Source organism: Capra hircus, chromosome 16 (genome assembly GCF_001704415.2).
Source record: "Capra hircus breed San Clemente chromosome 16, ASM170441v1, whole genome shotgun sequence".
Taxonomy (NCBI): Eukaryota; Metazoa; Chordata; class Mammalia; order Artiodactyla; family Bovidae; genus Capra; species Capra hircus.
In genome coordinates, this window is record NC_030823.1 from 38,650,254 (window position 1) to 38,671,426 (window position 21,173).

Below are 21,173 nucleotides of genomic sequence, written 5' to 3' on the forward strand. Positions count from 1 at the left end.
GTGGGTTCATTTCTAGGATATCTTTTTTCCCACTGAATTATGTGTCTGTTTTTGTGCAGGACCATACAAATGGTCCTTTTCGATTACTCCAACTTTGAAGTGTAGTTTGTAATCAGGGAGCATAATACTTCTAGTTCTACTTTTTCTTTCTTAAGATTGTTTTGACTGTTTGAGATCTTTTATGTTTCCATACAAAGTTTAGAATTATTTCTTCTAGTTCTGTGAAAAATACCATTGATATTTTGCTGGGGATTGCATTGAGTCTGTAGATTACATTGGGTAGTATGCTCTTTTTAACCATATTAATTCTTCCAGTTTATGAACATGGGCTATCTTTTCGTCTGTTTGTGTTGCCTTCAATCTCTTTCAACAGTGTCTTACAGTTTTCTGAGTACCATTCTTTTACCGCCTTAGTTAGACTTATTTTTATTCTTTTGCAGTGGTTGTAAATGGGATTGTTTTCTTAATTTCTTTTTTGATAGTTTCTTGTTAGGAAATAGAAGTGTGACAGACATCTGTATATTAATTTTATACTCTGCAACTTTACTGAATTCATTGATGAGTTCTAGTATTTGTGTGTGTGTGTGTGTGTGTGTGTGTGTGTGTGTGTGTGTGTGTGGTATCTTTAGGATTTTCTTTGTATAGTATCATGTCATCTGCAAACAGTAACAGTTTTACTTCTTCCTCTCCCATTTGGATTCCTTTCATTTCTTTTTATTGTCTAAGTGCTCTGGCTAGGACTTCCAACAATATGTTGAATACAAGTGGTGAGTGTGGGCATCCTTGTCTTGTTCCTGATCTTGAATGAAACGTTCTCAGCTTTTCACAGTTGAGTATAATTTTGGCTGTGGGCTGGTCATACATGGCCTTTATTATGTTCAGGTATATTCTCTCTATAGCTACTTTGTGAGAGTTTTTTTTTTTATCATAAACAGATGTTAAATCTCTCTCTCTCTGCATTTATGGAGATGATCATATGATTTTTATTCTTTAATATGTTAATATGGTATATCACATTGATTGGTTTGTGGATGCTGAACCATCCTTGCATCCCTGATATTAAACCCACTTGATCGTGGTATAAGATCCTTTTAATGTATTATTGAATTTGGTTTGTTAGTATTTGGTTTGTTAGGATTTTGGCATCATGTTCATCAGTGATACTGGCCTGTAATTTTCTTTTTTGTGTGATATCTTTGTCTAGTTTTGGTATTAGGATGATTCTGGCCCCTCATAGAATGAGTTAAGAAGCTTTCCTTCCTTTCCAAGTTCTTGGAATAGTTTGAGAAGAATAGGCATTAACTCTTCTCTAAACATTTGGTAAATTTAATCTGTGAAGCCATCCAGTTTTTTTTTTAATTCCTAATTCAGTTTTATTACCAGTAGTTGATCTGTTCATATTTTCTATTTCTTGATTCTATCTTGGGAGAGTGTCCATTTTTTTGGTGTTCAACTCTTTATGGTAATCTCTTATGATCCTTTGCATTTCTGTGGTATTGGCTATAACTTCTCCTTTCCCCCCCCTGGTTTTATTGATTTGGGCCCTCTTCTTGATGTCTGGATCAAAGGTTTGTAAATTTTGTTTACCTTTTCAAAGAACGAACTCTTAGTTTAATTAATCTTTCTATTGTTTTTCGGTCTCTATTTCATTTATTTCTGCTCTGATCTTTATTATTTCTTCAGAAATTTCCAGTCTTAATAGATACTGTCCTATCCTGTCTCCTACTGGCCTATAGGCAGTGGGTTCTCAGCCCTATATACTTGGGAGCACTGCTCACAGAGCAGTCTTGTTTCATAATCCCTCTTACATTGTGTCCTTTTTGGATTAGAGTTTTGACTCAATACCAACAGGCTGTGTGACTTCAGGCAAGTCCCTTAATCTATTTAAGTGTCAGTTTCTTCATCTATATTCATATAATCAGCATACATTTATTGAGTACCTCTAGTACCAGGCACTATTCTTGGCTTGGAATATTTATTCATTTGTCTTTGAGAAATTAAAGCAATTGGTCACTGATAAGATTTAGGGAACCAATGTATGACCTGCAACACTGTTCCCAGTTGTACGCTATGTATTTCTGTGTTTGCATACAGAGACTGAGAGGAAAATATGGTCAGTAGGCAGAGCCATACGTAACTTAACCAGGTCAAGGTCAGCCACCAGGGTTCTAACTGCAGGAGAACATGATGAACCTCCTGAGAGAAATAGTAATACAATGAAATGGTATTAAACCCTTTGAGCAAGAGAGATGATGGAGTCTTTCCCTGGCTTCTTGGGACATACTTTGGGTGGAAAGGAGGTCATCTGAAGGCAGGAAAGACCAATGAGTGCTTGGGATCCAGTTGGATTATTAATGGTAACAGATGCCTTTGGTAGTAAGTCTGTTTCTTTCAAATGGCTTTTGGCTTGTCTCAGATTTAAAAGCCAAAAGCTGATGGGAAATTTAGAAAGTGAAACATAATTTGAGCATTCCATAAAATTACTTTATGAGGAGCCTGTAAAGAATTTCAGCATTTATTTATTGAGTGTATATTAGTTGCCAGGCACTGTGCTGGGCTGGATGTACAGCTGAATGCAGTGTGATGTTATACCTCCTATCAAATAGTGATAAGTACCCGAAGAGGGGGAAAAAGCCCTAGAGAGAGAACACTAACTGGAATTATCTCCTTTAGATGAAGTGACAAGTGAAGACCTCTTTGAGAAAGTGATATGTAGTTTAGGATTGAAGGGTTCTGGCACCTGGTCAAATAAAAGTGGGGCAGAGCTGTGGCAAAGAGCTTTCCAGGCACCATCTTAGGCATAGATCCTGAGGTAAGGAAGAATTTGCCCCATTTGATGAACTGAAAGGCCAGTGTGGCCTGTGTGTGGTGAGAGAGGAAGGGAGTAGAAAGTGTTAAGCTGGAGAGCTGGGAAGAGCCCAGATAATGCAGGGTCTTGGAAGTCATGATAAAGTGTTCAGATTTTATTCTAAAGGCAATGGGCAGCCACTGAAGTGTTACTTTTAAGAAGCAGACTTACATGATCAGATTTACACTTGCATCAGTTACAACTTTAGAAGTGACATGACCCACCTCAGTGGAAGATGAAGAAATACAATGTTGTCATGATTCCATAATAAGTCAATGACATGCTGATAGCATGTGTAGGGTATTATCAGACTATGGAGCATATAACATTACTGAATGAGGCTGCAATAGAATCTTAATTCCCACTAAATAGTACTGTTCATGACCTGGGACCCTCTTGTAATTGTTAATTCAGCCAACATATGTTGAGTTTTTACCCAGTGATGTTGAACAAAACAGACACAGTGTACCACGTGTAATTTGTTAATACTCAGTACTACCCCTGTCTCTTTATCCTCTTCCCTGTTCCCAGGAGCATAAAGCTGAGAAATGACAATTCTTCCACTCCATTGCAAGTGAGATTCCAATTGGATTCCGCCAATGAGAAGCAATTCCATGAGATATGGAAAGTAATGGAGGAGAAGGCACTGGTTGTCACAGTAGTTACTGAAGAGTGTTTGGGGACAGGAGAAGTGGTTTGGGGTTTTCCTACAGCTTTCTGCTATTCACCTAAGAATCGCCAATATTAGTGTTGTTGGAAGCTGAAACTACTGGTTGTAGCCTGAGTCTGAACTTCAAAGTTTCCTAAAGTTGTTCTTGCTGACTTTTGCTTGCCCAGTCTTTAATTCCTGTATTAATCCTTTCCCCACTTTGCATGCTTAGGGCTTCTGTTTTTCTGTCCAGACTCCAATTGATACACAAAAGACAGGGAAAAAATGAGAATAGTCTTGACATCCAATAACACTGTTGCATGGAGTGGCAGGGATGAAGGATAATTTTGGCCCCATTGCTACTATCATCCACATCTCCAGATTGTCCCCATTCAAGTTGCTGTGACCTGGAGAAATAAGAGTTGTGCTTGATCGCTTATCCTCCAATTCAGTCTTTTATACTAGAAAAGGACATCAAAGTTACCTTTATCTTAGAGACAGGAGATCAAATTGAAGCACAGAGAAAGTTATGATCGTCCATCTCCTGAAGTGAGTTCAAAAGCCTTCAGTATCTTACAGATATTCCTGAGCTGATCAGATTGTGAAGTGGGAGTAGAAAAGGGCCACCGATAAAAAGAACAGAAAGAGCACACTCTTTGCAGATCAAATAGACATAAATGTGACTGAAGCCTGGCTCAACCTCTTGCCAGGTTTACTTTTCTTCTCTGAATCTAATTATTCATCTATAAAAATAATATACTCATTTTCATAGACTTATTCTGCATATTAATGATGATGATGATAAATAATAATTACCGCTAACAGTTGTAAAACATGTACTGTATTCCAGACTCTCCTAAGTGCCTCATGTGAATCAACTCATTTAATTAATCCTCACAATAACACTGGAGGCAATGGATGTAAAGAATATAGCAGAGCTGACAAGATGACTTATGAACATGGGTTTCTGACTCTGACCCTTGAAACAACTCCAAGAAACAGGCAGTGTCTTGATGGGCCTGAGAAACTAATATCAACCTGAGAAGGTCTTGAGGGGAGCAGAAGGCGTGGCTGCATCTCAGTGCACATGTGTGTGTACGTTTACAGCAGCTCAGGGGAGAAGAGGGTCAGATGCCACACGGAGATGGGCCAGGCCAGAGCTTTACGATTCTTGTGTTTCTCTTTCCTATCTTGCTTGGTTGTCATTTTGAGGCAGATAAACAACAGTGGATGCCCAGAAGCACTGGGGGAAATATCAATATAGTGCTGGAATCTGGCTGGGATGGGGAGGAGGAGACAACAGCAGGTATAGATAAATGACTCCAGCTGAGGAAGAAAATCTCTTGAAAAAAAAGAGCAATGTTAGGCAGACCCTTGGTAGATTTTACTTGGCAAGGTAGGTGACAAACAGGGGATGATTTACCCCAGATTATAATGCCAGAGGCTCTTCCTCCTAAGGAGGGACACACTGCCAACTCTGTAAGCTGACTAGGAAGGGCATGAATTACTCCTGGATTCCTGGGCTTTAGCCACCTCCACCTCTCCCTCCCTCTAGCTCCCACACACATGTTTCACATTATGCTCCATGAGAACTGAAACTCACAGGAATGTGTAAGCTCGCAAGGAAAAATGATCAGACATATGAGGAACACAGTGCTCTAAAAGAAAGACAACACTAAACAAGTTATAGCAGGCAAAGAAAATTAACAGACCATAGAACATGAGTTTAAAATAAGCATGAGAAATACCTTCCAAAAATAACGAAGGTAAAATACCGACAACATTAATCAAGGAAAACAATTCAAAGAAGAACTGGTGGGAAATATTGGATTTGAAAAAATGTTATAGTTGAAATAAAAATCTTAATGAATTTGTTAAATTTTAGAAAAGATATAGCTGAAGAATGTATTGGATGTATTACTGAGCTGGAAGAGATCTGAAAACTTCAAAGCATCAAGAAAGTAGATAGAAATTTTGAAAGGAATCTTACTTGCAAATCTTTGGGGGAAAAAATGTCAGATTTTGAAATGTATATCCAGCTAAATTACCATTTAAATACTAGTACAAAGGAACTGTAAGGATCCTTCACAACCCAGAATTAAAATTCTAGGCAGCAGGAACATGACAAAGGTGGTAGTAGGGAATGGGGCTATAGTTTGCTCTCTCTTCTGTGAATTCACCTTCTGTGGACTACTTCAATGGACTTCCTTGCCCTCTGGCTTCTGATTGAATTTGCCTAATGGGAAGCTCCAGCAGAAGAGAAGGAGCTATCCTGTAGTGAAAGTGAAGTGAAAGTCACTCAGTTGTATCCGACTCTCTGCGACCCCATGGACTGCATAGTCCATGGAATTCTCCAGGCCAGAATACTGGACTGGGTAGCCTTTCCCTCCAGGGGATCTCCCCAATCCAGGGATCAAACCCAGGTCTTCTGCATTGCAGGCGGATTCTTTACCAGCTGAGCCACCAGGGAAGCTCTTGTAGTAGGATAGTTAGTTGTTCTCCAGGTACACCTTGGACTGGCTGCAATTCTTGACTCGAAGTCACAAGTCCTGTTAGGCTGTCTTCTCCATACAAGTCTGCCCTTCTTAGGTTCCAATAACTCATCATTCTTCTTAACTAGTGGTCATAACAATCCTGTTCCTTCTAGTGCTAGAAGAGTATACTGTTTTCTTTTTTATTTCCCTACACCTTACTTATATGGTTGTCCTTTTTGCTAAGTCCTTCTCAAGCTATCCTAAATTCTGTTCCATCTGTGTGCTGATGAGATTCTGATGATATAAGAGGAAACTTTATTGACAGAGTTATATATTAAAAACGAAACCTTAGAAAAAACATCATTGTGAGAAACTTTAGAACAGTTTCTCTGTGATTAGGGACAAGAGATAGATACCCATAATCACAATTAATGTTTTATATAGTTCTTGAGGTTTGGGACAATCCAAAAAGAAAAGTAAAAGAATGAGGCATAGGATTAGAAAGGGAGATTAGAATTTATCATTTTATCCACTAATAATGTTATGTATATTGGAAAGAAAACCCCAGAAGTCAATAGGCACACTATCAGAAATAAAGAGAGTTCCATAAGTTTACAAGAGTCTAAATTATTACAGAATGAAGAGCATTTATGTAAACCAGTTAGAGTCATTTGCAACTACAAATGACTACAAACAAAGCTAGTAAGGTGATGGAGTTCCAGATGAGCTATTTCAAATCCTAAAAGATGATGCTGTGAAAGTGCTGCACTCAGTATGCCAGCAAATTTGGAAAACTCATCAGTGGCCACAGGACTGGAAAAGGTCAGCTTTCATTCCAATCCCAAAGAAAGGCAATGCCAAAGAATGTTTAAACTACCACACAATTGAATTCATCTCACTCACTAGCAAAGTAATGCTCAAAATTGTGCAAGCTAGGCTTCAATAGTACATGAACTGTGAACTTCCAGATGTTCAAGCTGGTTTTAGAAAAGGCAGAGGAACCAGAGATCAAATTGCCAACATCAGCTGGATCATTGAAAAAGCAAGAGAGTTCCAGAAAAACATCTATTTCTGCTTTATTAACTATACCAAAGCCTTCAACTGTGTGGATCACAACAAACTGTGGACAATTCTTAAAGAGATGGGAATACCAGATGACCAGACCTGCTTCCTGAGAAATCTGTATGCAGGTCAAGAAGCAACAGTTAGAACTGGACATGGAACAACAGATTTGTTCCATATTGGGAAAGGAGTATGTCAAGGCTGTATATTGTCACCCTTCTTATTTAACTTATATGCAGAGTACATCATGCGAAATGACAGGCTAGATGAAGCACAGGCTGTAATCAAGATTGCTGGGAGAAATATCAATAACCTCAGATATGCAGATGACACCTCCCTTATGGCAGAAAGCAAAGAAGAACTAAAGAGCCTCTGATGAAAGTGAAAGAGGAGAGTGAAAAAGTTGACTTGAAACTCAGCATTCAAAAAACAAAGATCATAGCATCCAGTCCCATCATGCCCATTTTTATAGATAAGAAAACTGTGGCACAGAGGAGGGAAAGTGACGTGTCCAGCTCACATAACTAACAAGTGCAAAAGCTGGCATTTGAACTCAGGAAGTCTCACAACAGAAGCGCACAATCCTAACCATTTATCTAGCCTCCTCATACATTGATATGAATCTTTGCCATTCTCAGGAAAATTTTTATAGTTTAAAAATATGATTCTATACAACTGCTATTAAGAATTACTTCAGGATACTTTAAGGGTTGTGTTTTGGTTGTACATAAGGTGGAACTCTTAAAATTATGTTTTTTGATTATAAACTTACTGGGGTTTTTTTGCCTATGAAGAAACCCATATGTGAACTTAAAAGCAAGTTAACTCTGCCCACCTGTAAAAGAATGAGAACATTGTGCCATGTTAGGAAAATTAAAATGGAGGAAGTCTTGTTTAGGCTTCGAAAGCAGAACAGGCTTCTGACCAGCTTCTCACCTGCCTGGACACTGCCCAGATTCCATGCCTGCCTGCATGCACAGCAAGTAAGGCAGAACTTTAGATAAGAAAGGGAGCAGGTCTTGGAATTCTCAAGCCCCTGAGGGTCAACAAAACCCACCCCAGGGCCCAACAAAACCCTAAAATGCACAAGGTGAAACAGTCGCTCAGTTGTGTCCGACTCTTTGTGACCCCATGGACTGCAGCACGCCAGGCCTCCCTGTCCATCACCAACTCTTGGAGTTTACTCAAACTCATGTCCATCGAATTGGTGATGCCATCCAACTATCTCATCCTCTGTTGACACCTTCTCCTCCTGCCGTCAATCTTTCCCAGCATCAGGGTCTTTTCAAATGAGTCAGTTCTTCGCATCAGGTGACCAAAGTATTGGAGCTTCAGCTTCAGTCCTTCCAATGAATATTCAGGACTGATTTCCTTTAGGATGGACTGGTTTGATCTCCTTGGTGTCCAAGGGGCTCCCAAGAGTCTTCTCCAACACCACAGTTGAAAAGTTACGAAAACCGTAGCCACATTTTTAAGTGCAAATTGATGATGGTATCAGTTTGCAGCCTGGGATTATAAGTGGGAGCCCTTGAAACTGCAATTTGGAGTCTCGCCCATGGAGTGGACGCACTGCCCAGGACCCTTTCCCAACTGGGACTCCAGATTGCTGTTAATGAAGCACTTCCCAGCACTGTTCAAGTCTGAATAGAGGTCAGCCCAGTTTGGTGATATATATGCTGTTATTTTTCTCTATTGTTTAGATTTCTCTTCTTTTAATTATTATATATTGAAATTAAGTCAAATGATCTCTTTTGTTGTTTTGTTGTTGTTGTTCAGTCGTGTCTTCCTTTTTGCAACCCCATGGACTGCAACACACCAGGCTCCTCTGTCCTCCACTCTCTCCTGGAGTTTGCTCAAATTCATGTCCATTGAGTCAGTGATGCTGTCTAACCATCTCATCCTCTACCATCCTCTTCTCCTTTTGCCTTCCATCTTTCCCAACATCCAGACTCTCAAGAGTCTTCTCCAGTGTCACAATTTGAAAGTATTAATTCTTCAACTCAGCCTTCTGTATGACCCAACTGTCACGTCTGTACATGATTACTAGAAAAACCATATCTTTGACTATATGGACATTTGTTGTCAAAATAATATCTCTACTTGTTAATATTCTAAGTTTGTCATTGATTTCCTTCAAAGGAGCAAGGGTTTTTTAATTTTATGGCTGCAATCACTGTCTGCAGTGATTTTGGAGCCCAAGAACATAAAACCTGTCACTGTTTCCACTTTCCCCCCTTCTCTTTGTCATGAAGTGATGGGACTGGATGCCATGGTCTTAGTTTCTGAATGTTGAGTTTTAAGCCAGCTTTTTCACTCTCCTCTTTCACCCTCACCAAGAGGTTCTTTAGTTCCTCTTCCTTTCTTCCAGTAGAGTGGTATCATCTGCATATCTGAGCTTATTGATATTTCTCCTGGCAATCTTGATTCCACCTTATGATTCCTCCAGCCCGGCATTTCGCATGATGTATTCTGCATATAAGGTGACAGTATACAGCCTTGTCATATTCCTTTCCTAATTTTGAAGCTGTCAGTTGTTCCATGTCTGGTTCTACCTGTTACTTCTTGGCCTGCATACAGCTTTCTCAGGAGGCAGGTAAGGTGGTCTGGTATTCCCATCTCTTTAAGAATTTTCCAATTTGTTGTAATTCACACAGTCAAAAGCTTTAGGGTAGTCAATGAAGCAGAAATAGATGTTTTTCTGAAACTCCTTTGCTTTCTCCATGATCCAACACATGTTGACAACCATAACAGAGGTGCCTAAAGGGCCCAGGAAGGCCATTTCTCACAGTGAGTTTCATGGGAAACACGTGGAGGGTGTGCAAGCCAGGCAGCCTGGCACACCCATGTCCTGCCCTTGAGAGCTGCAGCAGTGGCCCAACTCCAGCTGACTGGGTTTGCAGACAGGGCCTCCAGACTGCCCAATATTCTAGTGTTTCAAAACCCAATATGACTATAACATATATGGACTATCCCAATTTTTCTGAATGGCCTACACAACAAAAGTTTGTTTTCTCAATTCTGGATGATAGAAGTCCACGATCAAAGTGTCAGTAGGGCTGGTTTCTCCTGAGTCCTCTTTTCTTGGTTTACAGATAACCACCTTCTTGCTGTGTGCTCACTTGGCCTTTTCTGTGTACATATGCCTCCCTGCTGTCTCTACCGCTTCTTCTTCTTTTTTTCAGGAAGTGTTTATTTCTTTATTTTTGGCTATGCTGGCTCCTTGTCAGTGTGTGGGCTTTCTCTAGTTGTAGACAAGCACGGGCTTCTCATTGCCGTGACTTCTCTCTTTGTAGAGCATGGGCTCTAGGGAACGTGGGTTCAGTGGTTGCAGCTGCAGGGCTTAGTTGCCCCATGCCATGTGGGATCTTCCTAGAGCAAGAATGGAATATGTGTCCCCTGCATTGCAAGGCAGATTCTCAACCATTGGACCACCAAGGGAGCCCTCTACCTCTTCTTATAAGGACATTAATCATGTTGGATTAGGGTCCCACTCAGACTACCTCATTTAACCTTAATTACACCTTAAAGGCATTATCTCCAAATACAATTGCATTGGGGATTGGGATTCGGTGCTTACACTTTGGAAGAACACTATTCAGTCCATAACAGCAGTCCACTGTGAGTCTCAACGGTAATCTTTTGCCCCAGGCATCTGTGGTTTGTTTATCTTGTGCTTTTCTGGCCTAAATTCTAGGCTCAGCAAAACAGAGATGAATGTCTGCATTATGGACTATCCCGTTTTTTGAGGAGGATGGTAAATAGACATAAACAGCATTATAAGGCACAAGCAAAGCAGGTCTGAGGGCTCTGTGAGGCATATGGCCACTGGTTTGCAATCTCTGATCTATTATAGAGTAGGCGGGCAAGTTTGTAACCTGTAAACTACGGTGCTTTGCTGTGTCAGGGTAAACAGTACTTGGGTGTGGGGGAGGGATGGCAGCAGGGGGTGATTCCCTCCTGCCAAAGGTAAGACACAGAAGTGGCTCCTCTGGCCGTGACTCGGTGCTTTCGCCCCACAGGCCACTCTCCTTGTAGCTGAACAGCGGCCGGAGCCTACAGAGCTGTGCTGACGCTACCCCCTCTCTCAGGGCCTGAGGACGACGAGCCCACCCTACCAGCCTTTCAGGGAGCAGGGCAGCAGCGACTGGGGTTTTGAAAGCTTTCATCAGAAAGTTGTGGGCGGAAACTTCCGGGGGGTTTGCTCTGAGCTTCTTGAAGCTTCTCAGGTTCAGATGCAGAGTGAGTGGGTGTCTCTTTGAGAAGCAGAAAGAGAGAACGAAAGAGAGGTGTTTCCCTTGGTCCTGGAAACTCTATAAAGAGAGAACCGGCTTCCTTCTCATGAGCAGTCAGAAATAGGAGTCTGGCCCTTGACACCTGGGCCTCCGCACGACTGAGGAAGAGGAAAACCCTTGGCTGGGGGCTGGCCTGAGGCACTGGATACCATGCAGCAGCCCTTGAATTACCCATACCCCCCAATCTTCTGGGTGGACAGCAGTGCCAGCTCCCCCTGGGCCTCTCCAGGACCAGTCTTCCCCCGTCCGTCCTCAGCGCCAGGAAGGCCGGGGCAAAGGAGGCCACCACCACCGCCACCCCCAACACTACCGCCACCGCCACCCCTGCCTCCACTACCGCCACCACCTCTGAAGAAGAGGAGGGGCCACAACACAGGCCTGTGTCTCCTTGTGATGTTTTTCATGGTTCTGGTGGCCCTGGTTGGACTGGGGCTGGGGATATTTCAGCTCTTCCACCTACAGAAGGAGTTGGCCGAACTCAGAGAGGTAAGCTGCCTGGGGGATTGCCGCAGCCTGGAATGTGCGGAGGTAGGGGGTGGGGTGAGACTGCTCTGCTGCAGTGGGGGAGGAGGGCGACAGAAATCCACATGGACCACACACGGCTTGCAGCATACTTCTCAATCCTTTCTTCCTGTCTTAGAAATGAATCACCCTAGCCATCCTGTTCCGCCTGCAGAGAAATGGGGGCTCAAATGGGTGGAAGGAATATTTTCTATCTTGGGAGGGATCAGGATCAAATCAGGACTGGCAGATGATCAGTTGGCTGATCATCTGAGAAAGGAAGAACTCTACTACCTACCTCATACTCGATTCAAGAAAGGAAAGGGACTTGGCATCTGAGAAGTGAATTTGTTCAAATGCACAAACTAAATTTCCTTGAAAGTGCTTAAAATTATTAGAACTATTTCAAATCACAAAACTGAGGCATGGACAGGCACAATTGCTTGGCCAGAGTCTGAGTTAGGAGAGGTTCTGGGTGCTTAGATTCCCTTTCCAGTGCTTAGTTTATTTGACAGTTCTTCTTCCTTTGCTTAAAGAACTTCATCAGTTCAGTTCAGTTCAGTCGCTCAGTCGTGTCCGACTCTTTGCGACCCCATGAATCGCAGCATGCCAGGCCTCCCTGTCCATCACCAACTCCTGGAGTTCAATCAGACTCGCATCCATCGAGTCAGTGATGCCACCCAGCCATCTCATCCTCGGTCATCCCCTTCTCCTTCTGCCCCCAATCTCTCCCAGCATCAAAGTCTTTTCCAGTGAGTCAACTCTTCGCATGAGGTGGCCAAAGTACTGGAGTTTCAGCTTTAGCATCATTCCTTCCAAAGAAATCCCAGGGTTGATCTCCTTCAGAATGGACTGGTTGGATCTCCTTGCAGTCCAAGGGACTCTCAAGAGTCTTCTCCAACATCACAGTTCAAAAGCATCAATTCTTTGGTGCTCAGCCTTCTTCACAGTCCAACTCTCACATCCATACATGACTACTGCAAAAACCATAGCCTTGACTAGATGGACCTTAGTTGGCAAAGTAATGTCTCTGCTTTTGAATGTGCTATCTAGTTATTATATATCTTTTCTCTTTTGCCAGTCCACCAGCCAGAAGCATACAGCATCATCTGTGGAGAAGCAAATAGGTGAGTTTTTTTATGCTTGCACATTGAGTTTCTAAAAACAGTCCTCAGCACCGACCGTGTTGAAGGAGTACCTTGAATTCCACCTTATTCTTAGGCATATATAGACTGTAGAAGAGAAATCCTAACCAATTCTGAAATCTCTTGTCATTTTGGTTCTTGAAACTGCCCTAAAATATGAAGTGAGTTTAACTGTTCAAAATTAGTTAAGTATCACAGAAAAATTCAAAACTAATTTCTGCTTGAATTTGGAAAGAGAAACACACGTGTACAACCCTGGACCTTTGCCCACCCCCCACACCCCAAGCAGCTGGCTCCAGGCCTGCCCCCTTCCTCAGGCCTCCTGATTCCCATGTACAGGGCAGTGGCTATAGCTCCTCAGGAGAGAAGGGAAGATGCAGACAGACATAGCTGTTGCTGGGAAAGATCCTTGCTCTCCTATTTAATCTCTGTACTCTTGCCTGGAAAATCCCATGGATGGAGGAGCCTGGTAGGCTGCAGTCCATGGGGTCGCTAAGTCGGACATGACTGAGTGACTTCACTTTCACCTTTTGCTTTCATGCATTGGAGAAGGAAATGGCAACCCACTCCAGTGTTCTTGCCTGGAGAATCCCAGGGATGGGGGAGCCTGGTGGGCTGCCGTCTATAGGGTCACACGTAGTCGGACATGACTGAAGTGACTTAGCAATAGCAAAAAAAAAAAAAAAATTACTTAAGAGTCAGACCTGATTTAAAATTTTAATAGGTTATATTTAAGCTTTTAAAGAGTGGGCAACCAGTCATCCACATTAGGGTGGTTCTTTTGCAGCCGCTGGAAAGCTTGGAGGAAGACGTTAGGCATTTTTCAGAGGGTGGTCCCACTTCACTCAGAGACAATCATGCGCTACTTTTGATAATAAAGGGAAATCCTCTGTGTGAAATTCAGGACAGGAAGATGACAATGTTGAACATCAGCCTCCTAAAGTTTCAGGACATAGTTTTGGAAACTGTGGATTTAGAATACTCGTTAAACTAAGATGGAAAGGAGGTTAGAGAACATCTGGTCCAGTCATCTCACCTTTCAGAAGAGAAGCAAAACACCAGATGGATTAGTAATGTGCCCAAGACCTCTGCTGTGGAATGGGGCTGAGAAGGAGCTCAGGCTCCTGATGACTTGCCACCTCCAGCTCTTACCAGTGTGTGCTCCGGCCCTGTGACACAGGGAAACTCCTACTCCTATCTATCTCTGATGGGCATGGAATGAGAAATAAGGACGACAGGCAAGATGCCTCTGCAAAGAGAAGACAGCACTGGTCATCTAGTTGGGGAAGCCCGCTCCAAGTTCTCAGGCTGTGCCCGAGAAACCAAGTCACCCTATTGCCCTAGCAGGTAGGCTCTTGTAGGAGATACTGGTAGGGTCCTCTGGTTTCTAATTCTGGGTATGAACCTGTAAAGAGAAATTCCAGATGTACCCAAGCAGAGTACAAATGTTCGTTGGAAGAATAAAGCTTCTGGAGGATTTCTAAAGTAAAATAGCTTTGAAGATCAGTGAAATGTGGCTGGTAAAATGGGTACCAAATTACTCATCTTTCAACACTCTTTAGAGTCCTTTTAGTGATTAAAAATCAAGTTAGCAGATGAGTCAGGTCAACCTGTCCCACTAACAAGTATTAAGTATCTTCCTTAGACCAAACCAGATGGGCCAGAAATTGGTGTGTTATCACATAGAAATCAAATTAGCAACTCTACTAATGAGATAAGAGATGCAAATTTTAAAAAGGGGGATACCTAGGTTGACCCATCTAATTAGTGAGGTTTGAAAAAATAAAGCCCAACTGGCAAAAAATGTGAGTGAAAAGGATCTGCTTAGTGACAGTCAGTGAGCGTGTAAATTGCTATACCTTCTCTAAAGAGCAGTTGGGAAAAATATATCAAAGGATTAATACTGTTAATTTACCTTGTAATCTCATCACTAAAGCTATCTAAAGAAAATAAAATGTGCCTGAAAATTTACAATAAGGATGTTCACCACTTGCTTAGTAGACTATTTCTAATCAACCACTTAGGAGAAAGTTAAATGCCACTCAATAGGAAATTAATTAAACACATTACAGTGTATTCACACGCGCATAATATGCAGCAACTAAAATTGTATACAAGAAGGACATTTAATGTCATAGAGATTGTGTAGTCCATATTGTTAGATAAGAAGACAAGTTATAAAACAGTGTATTTAGTTTAATATTCACTCTTTAAATACATATACATATTTTCATATTCTTAGTAAGCATCTAGAAGGACTTATACTCCAACAGGTTAACTGGGAGGTACTTACTACTGTAGATTATTTAAACTTTCTTATTTGGTTCACTGTCATTTTCCCACAGTTAACTCATTGAATCTTTTATTCATTCACAAGTGTTCTTGGAGTGCTTCCTGTATGCCAGGCTGAGTGTAGGGTTAGTGGGTGACGACAGAACAAGAGAGACAAGGGGCCTGCTCTCATGGAGCTCTTAGCATGCTAGAGAAACAAACAAAAGCAAGCAAACAGACAACATACTTTCAAGCTGTGCTAAATGCAACCTAAGATAGAGTGGTCTGGAAAGTCCCCCCTAAGGAGATGTTGTTAACATGGGTGTGTGTATGTGTGTTGGGGTGGGGGGGGGTGGGCGGCTGGGAAGAGCAGTCCAGCACTGAGAATGGCGTGTGCAAAGACCCAATGGCAGGAAACAGTCATCATCAAAAGTGTAGGGTATATTTCTCCTTTGTTTAGTCCAGCATTTATCCAGCAGGTATTTTTATTGAGTACCTTCTATGAGACCAACACTGCGAGGGATATAAAGATAGACAACGTGTGGTTCTCTGTTCCATTTCCTGTCAGTTTATGGCTGAATGCCAGATAGCTGCACAGATGGTTGTGGTATAGGAATATAGAAGAGACTCAGTTTTGCCTTTCCTGTTCGCTAACACCTCATTCATGGTGTGCGGTCTTGGGCAGCTACAGAGGGAATGACTGCTCACATCATGGCCTCAGCTGGTGGGAGCATCTGCAAACCACATGGAGTTTTACAGGCTAACTGTGAGGAGCCTGATGTGGATGAGCACTCGTCTATGCAACTTTTATTCAAAGTCTAAGTTAGCTGAATTTATTAGCCAAATGGTAGTGCTATTCCACTGAAATATCTCAAGTCAGAGAAATAGTATCTATTTTGAGAACTGTTGTCTATTTTAAATCTATCAGTTTAAATTAATAGTGAACATGTACTGATAGCACGCCCTGGGTTAGAAACTGAGCTAATTACTCTGGTAGATTAAACATATAGTAAGGAATTTGCCATTTATTTGGAGGAGTAAAACCAGTCATACAGTTACCATTAAAAAGAAGGTGAGTCAGAACCAACAAAATAGGGTGACGCCAGAGTGCTTCCAGGTTTCAGTGGAGGGAAAAATCATATTCAATTAGAAAGGCTTGGGAAGGTTTTCCAAGAAAAGAGATATTTTAGATGGTGTTTGTAGTGTCAATAGGAATTTGACACAGAGATCAGTTTGGGAGGGCATTCCAGGCAGGAAAAACAGCACGGACTAAAGCACAGAGGCAGGGAGGCTGGGTGTGCTCAGAACTCTTGTGTGGCAGTGTCCAGTGTGGGTGAGTAAGCCCGAGGAGGCTGGACAGATGAGCAGACGTCATGTGGTGGGGAACACCTGTGTGCAATTACATGTTTAATGAGGAGTCATTCGAGGTGTTTGAGACCTTAGAGTAATTAACCTGGGGCCAACTGTAGAATGCCACTGGGGAAGACCTGGTGGCCTGGACATTCGCAGTCTTCTTCAACTCTTGTCCTGTAGTCCTGAGGGCAGCAGAGCCAGAGATGCAAGGGCCCTGGATTTGGACTCAGGAGACCTGAGTGTTGGTCCCACTCTGACACTGAGTTAGCGGATCTTCTTGGACAAGTCACCCAGCTTTCAAGCTCATTTTGCCATCTGTAAGATGGGACAGTAATCTCTACCTCAAAGGATTGTTGGGAGTTATAAATGCAGTAACTTATATGGCAGGTCTTTATAAACCAACCTTTTTATTGCTTTGTAATTTATAATTTATGCATGTCTGTCTTAATTTGACTCCTTTTTACCTCTCTGTTTCTGAAATATAGGCTGCTGTAAGTCCTACAGTTTGGACTTGAATGATTAGTGTATGTTAGACTGTTGCCATTTATGTTTTAAAAGTATCTTTTATTTAAATGCCCTGTTTAGAGTCCCACAAAAAAGAATAGTAGTTATGTCACTTTGACATGTATCCTTCATCTCTCTGTAATACAGGTCACCCCAGTCCACCCTCTGAGAAAAAGGAACTGAAAAAAGCGGCTCATTTAACAGGTCTGTATCTGGAGGGCCATCTTGGGAAAACCTTTGGCAGAAAGCAGAGTAGCTGGGTGGTTTCTGTGACTGAGCTCTGAGGGAGCTGATACTTTCCAGTGACAGTATTTGAAACCCAAGAGTAGTCACGTCTCTCTAGTCACGCCAGCACCACACACATGCACACACACACACAGACACACACACACACAGACACACAGACACACACACAGACACACACACACACACACACACACACACACACACACACACACACACACACACACACAGGGCGGCTCTAGGCAAGGCCCTGCTCTAAGCTGGAGAAATGGAGGTTCTTATGACATGATCCCTGCTCATAAGGAGCTCACTCTCTTCACTCACTCCAAGGACCCTTAGGGAATTTGGGGCACAGGTTCAAGAGGTGAGAGCTGGGGAGATAGTGAACAGTGAATTATTTCAATATGTGTTGCCCTGGTTTTCTGGGAGAGGTTTTCTCTGTCCATGAGCAGAAATAGGAGAAGGGAGGCCAGGCCCTGGCACACATGGTCGTGCAGTGGAGTGACATGATTTGATAGCAAGACAGTGGGGGCGCTGTCAGTGTGAAGTCCACAAGATCTGCAAAGTGGATGAGTATCGCAGAAACTGGCATGCTGCTGTCCCTGAAACTATGTCAGCAGAGGCTGTAAAATGATCCAGTTTAGATCAACAGATATTTCTTGAGCACGTGCTGTGTGCCAAACCTGGGCCACGTGGAGGTGAATCACACATGGCTCCTGCCTTCAAGGAGCTTACAATTTAATAGGGAAAGACAGGTATGAAAGCAATATTTCCAGCATTCTCTGCTTGAAGTAGGTATGTACACCATGCTGTACAGATACAAAGGAAAGGGGATTCTTGCCCATACTGAAGAATCTTTCGTGTAGGTAAAGAGTTGGACTAGATGATTCCTAAGGTCTTTTCCAACTTTAGAACTTCAGAGTGCCTTGGATTTGACTTCTACTCTCATGAAGAGACTCAAACTCTAGCAATTTGTATGCTAGTTCTGAACCTCTGTTCATAGAATCTCTGTTCCAGAGAGCTAAAATCATCCTAGTCTTTTCTCACTGCAGTTGGTTAGAAACATATGTTATTGTCCCAGTTGTGTGGATGATAAAATTGAGGGAGTCAATTTGATAAACGTGCTGAAGAAGTTCAGTAATAGGTCAGGTCTGACCCATCACCCAGTTCTATGTCATTTGGGGAAAAAGCACTTGCTCAAGGAATGGTCCACAGTTTTGCCTTGAAAGCTTGGTCTGTGGGATACATGAGCATTCCTGGCTGAAAGCTCCTCTCTCGTTTGATTTCAGGCAAGCCCAACTCAAGATCCATCCCTTTGGAATGGGAAGACACCTATGGAATTGCCCTGGTCTCTGGGGTGAAGTACAAGAAGGGCAGCCTTGTGATCAATGAAACTGGGCTGTATTTTGTGTATTCCAAAGTGTACTTCCGGGGTCAGTCCTGCAACAACCAGCCCCTAAGCCACAAGGTCTACTCCAGGAACTTTAGGTACCCCCAGGACATGGTGCTGATGGAGGGGAAGATGATGAACTACTGCACTCCTGGCAAGATGTGGGCCCGCAGCAGCTACCTGGGGGCTGTATTCAATCTCACCAGTGCTGATCATTTGTATGTCAATGTGTCTGAACTCTCTCTGGTCAGTTTTGAGGAATCTAAGACATTTTTTGGCTTATATAAACTCTAAGCAAAGCACTTTGGGATTCTCTCCAGTATGATTCCCTGTTTCAGGCCCTGAGAATATTGTCTTGAATGAGAGTTTTCTTAAGTCCACTTGAGGCCATGAGAGAAGACATGAACCAAGAGGATCTTGAGACTGCGGAGTCCAGCAGGTCCACAGTTCCTTAAAGGCCCACAGCCAGACAGGAGGAGGACTATGAGTAACGAACATGAAACTCTGGGCTGCCATGTGGAGACGCAAAGGCAGGGAAAAGTGACTACCAGTTGCTTATGCCAGCAGCTACACTCGTCTTAAGCGGCCTAGTGTATTTGGACACATTGAAAATGGCACCTTTTAACTCACCTCTTGGGGTGGGTCTACTGTCTACCTCAGAGGAGGCTGTCTTTCATGTATATGGATGTGACATGAATGTATAAGGGATGGGAAAAGAGGACCAGGCTTGCATGATAAGCTAAAGAGACTGAAAGGCCAGCATCCCACTGGCAGCATCTTCATTTCTAGATGTACAGTCTGAGCCATCAGCTGATGTTAACAGAGAAGCAAAAGAAATCTTTGGGGAACTCAGTACACTCCCTATACAGCATGTATATTTCCAGTGCAATTGTAGGGGGGGGTGTGTGTGTGTGTGAGTATGTGACTAGAGAGTTACATAAGTAGAAAGAACGTGGGAATTGGGAAGGGCATATTAGAATATGGGCTGCATTTGGTGGTAGATTTTGAATGCTTTTTGGTAACCAACTCTAATAGTCCTCAAAGCTCTTTGATTGTCTGTTGTTAATGCCATTTTCCCATAATATAACTATATTTATATGTATTTTGTACATTTTTAATGAAAAGAATACCCATAACAAAAACTGTATTTTATAATATAGGTAGGCATTGTGAGTGTTCTATTTGGAAATCACTGAGGTTTGTATCTTTTCCTTATTATTTCTTTTCTCCATGGCTTCCTCATTCGTTATGACTTAAGCCCACTTAAAGAAGAATTTACTAGTGTGAGAAGAGTTACGAGGCAGACCTTTGCATCTTTGCCAGGCTCTCCTCTCCTTACTATATTCTCTTTCCCTTCTTGCTTCTACTACCTAGAGTTTCTATTACCAATATTATTGCCAGTGTTAAGCTCACCTATTTCCCATAGATTTGATGACGGTTTGTCTTTTCCTGGTGGCAGAGACAGGGCACGATGGAAAGGGCATAGACTTTGGGCCTAAAAACCTAAATTTGAATCTTTGTTCCTCTACTTAATAACTATGCAGGTCACTTGACCTTTTTTGGACAAAAGGGGGGTGATACGTACATAAAGTATCTAATACATAGTGGAATGTCAAAAATAGTGTCTGCCATCATTAATAAGGGGAGGTACTTCATTCTAGAAGAAGCTACAAATCTGAGAGATCCATCCAAACACCTGTTTCTTGCCTTCTCACCTTGGTCAGTCACAATGACCTTTTCCTATTTTGTCCAAATGCTCATTACCATCACTTCTCCTTATACTTTGTCACTGTTAAAAATAACACTTCTGTTAGAATTTGATTTCCGCACCTTATTTTCACAACACAATCTCCTATAATTCCAACTCAATTTGGTCCAACATCTTCTCTCTTAAAATATATATTTTTCCATATTTGACACTCAGTTAATAAATAGTATCATTTTCTCGCTTATCTATCAGCTCCTTCTTTATCTTCACTCTTTTCTCTATTCAACTTAGATTCCATGATCTGTCATTGCAATCAGTACCTTGGAGAGACCTTGCACTCCAAAATACTCTGTTACAGTCACTATTTTCCTCTTGGAAAATCTCGTTTTCTTTAAGCTGGCATCCTAGCAGCTGGATGTTGCTGGAGAAAAATAACTCAAACTGATTGATTAGTTTCATTTTATTTTTATCTATCATCTGCTTAAATCAGCCAATCAGTTATTTATCTATCAGTGTATTATTTCTGTCTTTTGATTGATTTGAATAGGTAATACATACACATAGTACAAATTGTAAAAGGTATGTGAAGACATAGGATGAAAGCAAGTCCTCTTCTCATCCTGTCCTGTGGCTCTACCTCTGCCCACAAGGAACAGCACTGTCTCCTTATGTAACTTTTGCGAGATGGTCTATACATAAATATGACATCACTTTATGTCAGGGTTTCCCAAGC

General features: G+C 42.0%; 1 protein-coding gene across 1 annotated transcript; it reads left to right on the forward strand.

Annotated features, from left to right (window-relative positions):
- Positions 11,459-19,068, forward strand: FASLG (Fas ligand). Its single transcript, NM_001291820.1, is given in 4 exon segments — positions 11,459-11,811; positions 12,908-12,953; positions 17,247-17,303; positions 18,632-19,068. Coding segments are annotated over 4 exon segments (834 nt in total). The 5' UTR covers positions 11,459-11,475; the 3' UTR covers positions 19,027-19,068.